Here is a 10,287-nt window from a genome sequence, read left to right as displayed (position 1 = left end):
CACAGGGAGGTTAGGAGCATCTCTAAATATTCAACACACTAACATCAGAGCCACTAAATTTAGCCTCTTTAGAGATAATGGGAGAAAAGTGGGTTATGGGAACCTGACCAAAATGTTGGTATTTACTCCACCAGACCCGCAGGAAGATGCCAGTGTCTGCTTTGCATCCACATTTTAGCACACTCTCCTAAAGGCACCTGCATTCCTTCTTTCAAAGCACTGAGCAGACGTTTAAGACACGATCCTGAGGGCTGTTGGGTAGGTGTTTTGCCCAGTAGCTCAAATCCAGGAACATCTCTGGGAGTCACCATCCCTCTCTTAAGCAGATGCCTCAACACCTCAGCTATAGACTCCAGCTCTTCCCTTTATTCTTATTTTGTTGAGGAACATTGTCTCCTTCAAAGCACAGTAGCTAAGCTTTATCTAGATTATATTCCTTCCCAGGGCAATCTGTCACCCTCCAGCCTGACTGCTTCTTTGCATCTTCTTTTGCATGACCAGAATTTCTCAGAACATTAAAGTTTATATTTTCTAATTAAAAGATTCCTGGAATGAACAGCATAATAATAAAATTACAACAACATGTATTTTCACATGAACCTTTCTTGTTTTTAAGGAAGCCTCTTATCACAGAATCACCAAGGATGGAAAAGACCTCTGAGATCACCAAGTCCAGCCTCTGACCTAACACCACCACATCAGCCAGACCAGGGCACCAAGTGCCACATCCAGCCTTTCCTTGAACACATCCAGGGATGGTGCCTCCACCACTTACCTTGGAAGTCCATTCCAATATCTAATCACCCTCTCTAGCACTGCCTTGAAAATTAAAGGGTTTTTTCAAACTAAGGAACTCATAAAATCTGCTCTGCAAATTCACATCAAAGCCTTCCCTCAATTACACTCCTCAGATTTTCAAACAATTTTAAACAAGACAGAAAAAAATGTATAAGTTGACATTGCTTAAATAATTTTAATCATTTTCAGCTGCACCCTCCCCCAACCACATGCATTTCTGTGTAAAATTAAACAGGCAGGAAGGACAGGAAGATGAAGCAGAAGAGGTTTTAAATTAATTGAGTTTGCTTGAGAGAATTAAGTATGGTAGAATCTAAAACCTACTAACTCCAGAGAAACTGAAGAAAACCATAGTATGGACTTGTGAGACTTTTCTGGGGAAATTACTACCTGCAAGGATATCACCACTGAAGTGCAACCATACAAAGGAAGGAATTACCAATGTCTGATTCCTGTAAACACCTCAGACCCTATCCAGTATGTTTAAATTGCATCTCTTCCTCCAGTTCCTTCATACACTCTGTAACCCTGAATATGAGTATTTATCATATGCCTGTATTATTTGTGGGAATGACTGCTATCACTATCTGTTATACTGTGAGATAAAAGTGAAGGGAGGAAGTGAGCAGGGTAATCCAAAGGGTGAAAACCAGGGTCATCCAAGAACAAGGTATCTGAAGTTGGAAGAGAAAGCAAAAATGCAAATTAGCCCTGTTTTCAGAAGCAACTCTTCTTCTTCTTGGATCTGCAGCTTCTCAGATAATATCAGTGAAGCCTGGGGAACCCTGAGTCTAAGTCATTACTTATGTGAGAAGCACTGCACTGGGTGACATCAACCACAGACAAGAAAACAACACAGAGTGTAAAAAAAAACACATGGTTATCCTTGGATGCTTAAAAGCTGTTTCTGCAAGATCACAAATGACAGTTTCCATGGCACACAGAATCACAGAAATTGTACATATCTTTATTTTGCGTCTTCTGCATGTCAGGGAAGTGTTACAACCTGCACTGACTTACTTGGAAACATCCTCCTGATGACAGTGAACATGAGCAAATTACTAATAAAGAAGTGAATTTACAGATTAGTTTTGGTAAATCCTAAATTTTATCTGGAATATTATTAATTCTGCAATAATCACATAGACTATGCACACTGGCTAGCCCCTACTCTAATGGAAACACTTTGTTGTCAGCTAGGGAGTTTATTAATCTTACTATTAGATCTGGTCATTTCTGGAAATCAGAGCAATTTGCTAAAAATTCAGGCTCATATTGCTCTATTGGAAAGGGGAACCTCATTTTCATGTCACACTAAATCGATTCAGGAGAAATTCTCTGCAAACAAAGGATGCTGAATCTCTTTCAAAACAATGGAAACAAAACTGCAGTCAGAGCCACTGGATTTTAACAGCACTGTTTGGGGATTCATCCAGGCATCTATGAGAACAAAATAGCTGACTCCAGCACAAAGTTCTTAAAGAAAGCACCAGAGCTGGCAATGAAAAGGTAGTCATAAATTGGACTACCTGTTCATTGTGGCCTGGAGGGTGATTTTAGAGTGCAGAATAGCAAACTCTTTGCTGAGTCAAATTCATCACATTGGCAATAATATGTGATGAGCTTCCAGAGGGCAGCTGAGCTGTAAGTTCAAAGCAGGTGGCACAAAAGCTGGTACAAGCACAGACTCCAGCCCCGTGCATTTACAAGAGTGGGGAAGAAAACAGAGTTACTCAGTGCTGATACTGTGGTGAGAACCTGGAGCTGTAGTTACTGGGTTCCATCCTTAGGTGATTTCAACAAAGCTGTGCCAGCTATACAAACAGGCTTATCTGCAGTACCGATGAAGAGAGAAAAGAAGTTTTATTGTATTAAATGGTATTACTGAGAAAAGAAAAGTACTGTATTTTTACCAGGGCTGAAAAAGACAAAACCAAACACAGACGCAGAGCTGTTATGAACCTGTGCTTTGAAGATGGCTTGTTTACCTAAAAGAAGTAAGGGCACTACAGTGCTAGACTATGGAAGCAAGAAAGCACAGCAATATATATGCTAATTGTGTATGAATGCTGTTCTTTTTCTTTAAATGAGTTTATATTTACTTTTTGCAGCTTCTAATTCCTATTAATTATTTCATCAGATAGCTATGAGCTTTACTTTTTTCATATTCCAATGAACATAAATCTTGGTTCACATGATCTTACTGATAGGATAACCACATTTTCCAGAATGTTTCATGATACGAATACAGGGGTTGTTCTGGCCAATGGATCCCCAGATAGTTACTGGAGAAGCTCTGTGTTTATTCCTACCAAGAACCGACACCCTGACGTCAGGCAGCATGATCCATGGTCACTGAAGAGTATCAGCACCCTTAGGTCCCACGTTAAGGCAAGAGCAACAGAAATTCAACAAGTTGACAAGGAGAACTGGGGAGCAGTTAATGCAGAAAGCAAGAAAGTAGGAACAAAACAACCAAACACACAAACAGAAAAAAAAACCCTTACAAAAGCTACAAATACAGTAAATGGCACGTGAAAAGTATTTTGTGGTGTTGGATATAACATAAGCCTTGGCAGAGGGATTTTGGAACAATGCTTTTTTGTAAGTTATATTATTATAAAGACCTTTTCTATTTCATTTCTCAAATGTTTGAAGCTCAGTTAGCCTGTGGAGGGAGGTTAGTGAAACCAATGGTGGCACAACGACAGACTAAAGCTGTACCAACAGCAGGCAGATGCTGTTAATGCTTCATCTCACAGTTTGCCTTCCTGTTTCTCCAACACACTGACTGCCATACAACACACCAGTCCCATAAATAGCCATCAAGTAGCAAGGCCAAAGTTAATTAGTTAATTAAAGCCTTCATCATCCCTCAACCATGGCTGCAATCTGCCCACAGGCCCTTGTCAAATGTTACCACTGGCCATGACATCTTGCCAAATGAGCTGTACAAATCTCAGCTGGGTAGTGACATCCCTCCCTAGGGCCAGATGGCATTGTTATATGCCATTATATGGTCTTCCTGTCTTACCTCAGGACTAGCTTCACTCATATATTTCAGAAGAAGCTTTTTATACACATATCCAGACCTTCCACGAGACTGAAAAGCACACTGTATTTGCTTTGTTACTCTCTCTCTCTAAGGAGAGGTGAACAGCAGTGTGTGGAGAAGGGAAGGTACTTTAGAGCCTTGTTCACTGTGCTGTGAATCAAGAGCCCCCCTCCCCAGAACAGCAGGGTTTTCAGCAGAAGAGGCCAGGGTACCAACCACCATCAGAAGTGCCACTTTCTCCTTACAGAGCCTAAATAAAAAGAGCACACACAAGAGGGATTTGTTCATGCTGCTCAAAGCAGCATTAATTCTCCCTCTGTGACCCCACCAGATGGGTCACAGTGCACAGATGCTGACATACAGCCCTTGTCAGCAGAGCCACCAAGAGACCAGAAAGGAGACCAAAGGGTCAATCTCTCTCCTCCCTGAGATCTCACATATTAGAAGTCCAGGCCCAGCCAAGCCCACTAATTTTTATGCCTCTCCTAGTCCTCTCCCCTTTCAAAGGCTGTTTTCTCTCCCCCAGCTTTTCCTTCACCATGTTTCTATACAGATCACTGTACTATTGTTCATACAGCTCTAGGAGATGAATGGTGTTATATAACTGCTAGCTACTGTTTTCTCATTTTTTAGAATGATGGAGAAACAAAATGGGGCTGTTGACTCCCCTTGAGGCCAGGCTAAGCAAACTAAAGTTACATTACCAGTGAACTAAAAGAATATTCACTTCAGCATCCCGAAACTGGAAGAATGGAAAAGTAATGCATTTCAGTACATACTGTCCCACACAATGACAAGCCAGCAGTAACTATGGCATGTAGGCATGGATGGGGTGAGAAACCTTCCCTGATGTAGCTCTTAGTCAAAAGAGTTTACAAAAAAGGGTTGATTTGGTTTTGGGTTTTTTGTTGGGGTTTTTTGTTTGTTTATTTTCTTGTGGTTTGTTTGTCTGTTTTGTTGTTGGTTTTGTGTTTGTAATGTTTGCAGTTATTTGCTATTCATTAAGCTCTGATATCTTGTGGCTTTTGATATTCCAAAGAGGTTTTATTCAGCCTGCTTTTCATTCCAGGTCAAGTAACATAAAACCAGTAATGGATTGGACAGATTTCCTTCTTGTAATGAGCCTAGAATTGGCAGACATAGCCTACATTCTCTTCCTGTTTCACTTTTATAGGTGTTCTCAAGAGTGATTTGGTTTTTGTTTTCTCTTACACACTTTTGCAACAGCAATTTGCATCAGCACGTTACCAGGCTTCAGCAGTGTTTGTATCCCAAGCACAGAAACTTGCTGTTGCAATTCTTCATGCAGACACTTCTGGTACTCACTTTGCAACCAATCATGTTAAGAAGGCTGCTCTGCTGAGCAGCAGCTGTGGGAACACAGGCACCCTTTCTGTATTGAGAATCTGATGCTCTGATTCCAGTGTCCTGCAACACTGGTTGTTTTCAGGCTCACAAACTATACCACGCACCAAAATATCTGCACTAAAGTCTGGTGGGAACTGATGGCTCCAAGGTTTAAGCAGGGTACAATCACTGCACCTAAAATACCTGCTGAATAATGCTTTACTTAGGCATGTGCTTAAAGCTGAGCCCACACTAAGTGCTTTGCTGAAGTCTCATCTAACCATGTTTTTGGTTGCATTACTCAGTGTCTGGCAGCAACTTCTCTCATTAGAAAGCAAATCCTTTACTGCCTTATAAGCCAACAGAAATTATGCATCCTTGTAAAGAAGGTGTCAAAGCCGAGTTTGCCTGAATTGTGCTTGACAACTGTTTAGAAAACCAAGCCAAACAGATCTTTTCAACCATGCTTTTGAGAATAATTTGGTTTCTTTTTATTGGAAAGTTGTGTTGCTTTATTATGGAAAAACACAGTGTGTTGAAATGAAGGTCAGGGAAAGGTTTGACAAGCTTGCAGAGAACCCTATGAAGCAATCAGGGCATTTTGCTCTCAGAGAGCATGGATCTTGACTGGGAGAAACCCTGCTCTCAGTTATAGCAGGGCACACAGGCTTGAATCCAGGGCTGAATTTTGCAGAGATGCTCCAGCAGCACCTTGTGTGGCACCCTGACTTCTGGCAGCCTCTCTGATGCTGTCAGTTCAGGACACCTTGGAAGACCCAAACATGAAGCAGGGTTCAACAAGCATTCACAATTATCTTGACACTGAAGGGTAAGGATTTCCTTCCTCCCTGCTTCCTCACTTCCCTGCACCACTGACTTTCCACATTCCTTGCAGTGGCTCTGGCACTCATGCTTTCTAACCTACTAAATTGACAGAAAAGGATCTACTTGTTGCTGCATTGGATTTTCTGCCAGGTTAGTGAGCTCAAGCAGCCCGTGGAAGAGAAGGCAGCACTTGCACATATACTTACTTGCACAAGGACAAAACCAGTTCAGGGTAAGCAACAAAAGGGCACACAGTGGAAGGAAACTGAAAGAAGAGAAAGACAAGGCCTTCCTTTCCTACCAGCAATGGGCTTTTAAGATCAGCTCAACCCACCCCCCATAGCCCTGATCTGCTTCACCTACATCAGTTTTACACCAGTGTTACTCCACTAACTGCAATAATTATTATGTTTATAATAATTATATAGCCATTATAACTCAGATCATTAATATCCAGAAGGCCTGGCCATAAGCATTAAACAAGGGACTGAATATAAATATTTCCCCAGCTCTGAGGAGCTGACAGCTAACTCAGAACAATGTGCAATTGAAAGAGCAAACTATGGAAGACAGTAGCAGTGAGGAAAGTGGGAGTATTACAGGAAGGTACAACCAGAAATGATCCTGAAAGAGCCACTGCATTGTCTGGTACTTATTCAGGTGAGTCACATGGATTTAATCACTGAAAGTAAAATCGAACCATTTGCCTGAGCAAAAGGCTTCACTCAAGTCCACATCAACGACCTAGACCTCAGCACGTCCAGCAGGCAATGATCCAACTTCTTTGCTTCATCTTAGATTTAGTCTCACCAAAGGACTAATCCTGCACTTCACCTGGATGCAAAAATTCCTGCTAAAGCAAACAGATCTGCCTGCATCTGGAGTGCAGCTGGACTGGGCATTTTTCTGCCAGTCTTGTTGCAGACAGTTTCTCAACATATTACAGCATCATTCCGCACCTAAATAAATAAGTAAAGCAAGAAACCACCATCTAAAATTAATGTAAAAAATCCTATTTTCTATTATCAGATTCAACTTCCTTCATTGTCACCTCTGGGTTCAGGGCTGTGCTCTGTGTGACAGTTCTTTACACCAAACATGAAAAAAAACCCCTACTTGCTTGTCTCTCACCATGCCTGTTTTACTGAACAGGAAGGAAAAAACATCATTCACTGGGCCATAATCATTAAATGTCATGGTAAGGGACAGGTAAGCAGAACTTGTGTCTGGAAAAGGGAACATCAAAAGGCTGTTTTGAAAAGCTAATTTAAATTTATCACAGTACATACATCTGAGGTACTTGCATAAATTATAACCCTGATTTAGTATTTACTTAGTTGCATTAGAAAATCGGTTAGAAACAAACCTTGAGCATTTGCAGTCAAGGCTTCTCTTTCTGCTACTCTTTCTGTGCCACTGCATATGGTAAAGGCATGGAACATCCTTCAGCAATAAAACAGGAGCCTGAGGGGAAAACAGAGACATCCTTTGCAAGAAAAATAACAACACAGCTCTTTGATTTAAAGAAAAGAAGCAATTTGGTGTCAGTCTTCACTAGTAAGCCATACAGTGCTGTGTTACCATGATGAAGATAATGTGTCATTCGTCTTTCAGCATCATCTTCACTGTAAAATCCACAGCACTGAGAAGTTTTTGTTTGGAAATAAAAGAAAACAAGGATGTCTTTTGATGAAAGGTGATGCTTTCCATCTGAGTCCAAAATATAAGCCACGCAATGGTTACTTAAGCAGCACAATGTGCCATGTTAGACTCTCAGTGTCGTCTGTTTCCAGGCTGTGATAATTAAAACCAGTGAACTGTGCACACAAATGCTATGGATACATAAAGGTAACTGATACACATGCCAAGGGAATCTGGAGTGTACAACGAAAACAGTTTTGCAGGTACTGAACTCATCTTCTGCTTTCTTGTTGTATCTATCCACTCCCTCATGTTTTTGATCTGTTGTGCACTTGGATCGACATCAGTAACAGCAGACAATGCTTTTCTTACAGTCTCAAACATGTAACAAATGTATAAAACTGTAGAACTACCAAAAAAAAAAAAAAGGCAAAAAAAGCGCTGCACAGGTATTTTTTTTGAGTGGGGACAGGAAGCACAGGACTGAATTATTTAGAAATTCTGAAACAGCCAGGTAATGACTAAAACTATTTGTAAAGAAGTATGTCTACAATATTTAATAATTTAAGGCTCACAAGAAACTAACACAACAGTGGCAATGAAAGTTTTCTGCTGTAGGGTTAAAAGCACCAAATTCACTTCACATACTAGATAACCAGATCTGTACCGATGGGTGACAACTGGGAAATCTGAAAGTGCTGATCTGCTCATGTTGCTAGTGCTTTAACAATCTTGCATTTCACAGGAATGAGAAACCCCCTTTCAACCATAAATACAGATATAAAATATATTGGAATAATTTCAGTTTGAAACTACAGTACAAAAAAACCTTAATTCCCCTCCTCCAAACCCATTCATTCACATACGGCCCCCAGCTCTTTAATACTAAACTTGGAGTAACTGAATTGATTACAAATAACCCATTTAAAAACAACAAAAAAATTTGCTAGAACAAGTTTCTACAAATTAGATTTTGCACTGTTATAATTTACCAGCTCCTGCATCATGGAGCGTAGCTTATTCTTAGTCTATTTTAAAAATAGGTGACCCTTTGTGTCATGGAAAAAGAACATAAAAACATGTATTCCTGGAGGACTGCTCAGGGCAGTGATCAATTTATAAAATACAGTCTGGTTTAAAAAACTAACTGGTACCAAAAGTATAATTATAATAGTAAGTTTCTGACAGCAGCAAATACTTTTGCACCTCTGAACTCTCTCTCCTCTCCTTACAGGTCTGTTTCCCTGTTGGTGTTCAGACAGAAAGCATAGAGAGATTTTCTGAGATCTACATTACTTCTGGCTTTGATACTGGCTTTCTCTAAGGAGCCAGTGCCACTGTTGAACCCCTCACTGTTTTCCAAGTGCACAACAGATTTGTCCAGAGAGTTGCCACTGGATCTTCTCTTCGCATCTTCCCCTGCTGTGCTGCCCTGAGCACTGCTGTGCTCATCTCTGAGGACAGTGTGCTCTTCATGGTCAGTCTCTCGGTGGTAGAAGTAGTTAAAGTTGGACACGATGACAGGGACAGGCAGGGCGATGGTGAGCACACCCGCAATGGCACACAAGGACCCCACAATCTTGCCCCCCACAGTCACAGGTCGCATGTCCCCATAGCCCACAGTGGTCATGGTGACCACTGCCCACCAGAAAGCGTCAGGGATGCTGGAGAAATGAGACTCGGGGTCATCAGCCTCAGCAAAGTAGACAGCACTGGAGAACAGGATCACCCCGATGAAGAGGAAGAAGATGAGGAGGCCAAGCTCTCTCATGCTGGCTTTCAAAGTCTGTCCCAAGATCTGCAGCCCCTTGGAGTGCCTGGAGAGCTTGAAGATCCTGAAGACCCTGACCAGGCGGATGACCCTGAGGATGGCCAGGGACATGGCTTGCTGCTGGCCCCCACCCCCGTTGCTGCTGCCATTCCCAGGCTGCTGCTTCTGCTCATGGGCCAGCTCGGTGCCCAGGGTGATGAAGTAGGGGATGATGGCCACGATGTCGATGATGTTCATGATGTTGCGGGAGAACTCAGGCTTGCTGGGGCAGGCGAAGAAGCGGACGAGGAGCTCAAAGGTGAACCAGATCACACAGGTAGTCTCAATGATGAAGAAGGGGTCAGAAAGGCTACTGGGTGGCTGTATGGGGAGGGAGTCCCCAGCCGTGCCATTCAAACCTCCACTCTGTGGGGGCAGGGGCACAGGCATTTCCCTCTCGTCCCTGAATTCTGGCAGGGTCTCCAGGCAGAAGGTGATGATGGAGATGAGGATGACCAGCACGGAGACGATGGCGATGGACCGGGCTGGCCCAGAGCTCTCCGGGTACTCAAAGATTAGCCAGACCTGGCGCTGGAACTCGTTGCGGGGCAGGGGCTTCTCCTCCTCTTTGATGAAGCCCTCGTCCTCCCGGAACCGCTCCATGGCCTCCTGGCCCAGCTGGTAGAAGCGGATCTCATCGGCGAAGACGTCGATGGAGACGTTGACGGGCCGGCGGAGCTTGCCCCCCGACTGGTAGAAGTAGAGGATGGCGTCGAAGCTGGGCCGGTTCCGGTCGAAGAAGTACTCGTTGCGGAGCGGGTCGAAGTAGCGCATCCTCTTATCCGGGTCCCCCAGCAGCGTGTCGGGGCAC

General features: G+C 42.8%; 1 protein-coding gene across 1 annotated transcript; it reads right to left on the bottom strand.

Annotated features, from left to right (window-relative positions):
• Positions 1 to 8,894: 8,894 nt before the first annotated feature.
• Positions 8,895 to 10,286, bottom strand: KCNA5 (potassium voltage-gated channel, shaker-related subfamily, member 5; the record flags this gene model as incomplete). Its single annotated transcript, XM_010004926.1, has 1 exon — positions 8,895 to 10,286. A coding segment is annotated over one exon (1,392 nt), but the record flags the coding sequence as incomplete, so codon positions are not given.
• Position 10,287: the final 1 nt, after the last annotated feature.

This window comes from Chaetura pelagica, unplaced genomic scaffold (genome assembly GCF_000747805.2).
Source record: "Chaetura pelagica isolate M959 unplaced genomic scaffold, ChaPel_1.0 scaffold429, whole genome shotgun sequence".
Taxonomy (NCBI): Eukaryota; Metazoa; Chordata; class Aves; order Apodiformes; family Apodidae; genus Chaetura; species Chaetura pelagica.
This window is presented reverse-complemented; position numbering and strand designations above follow the sequence as displayed.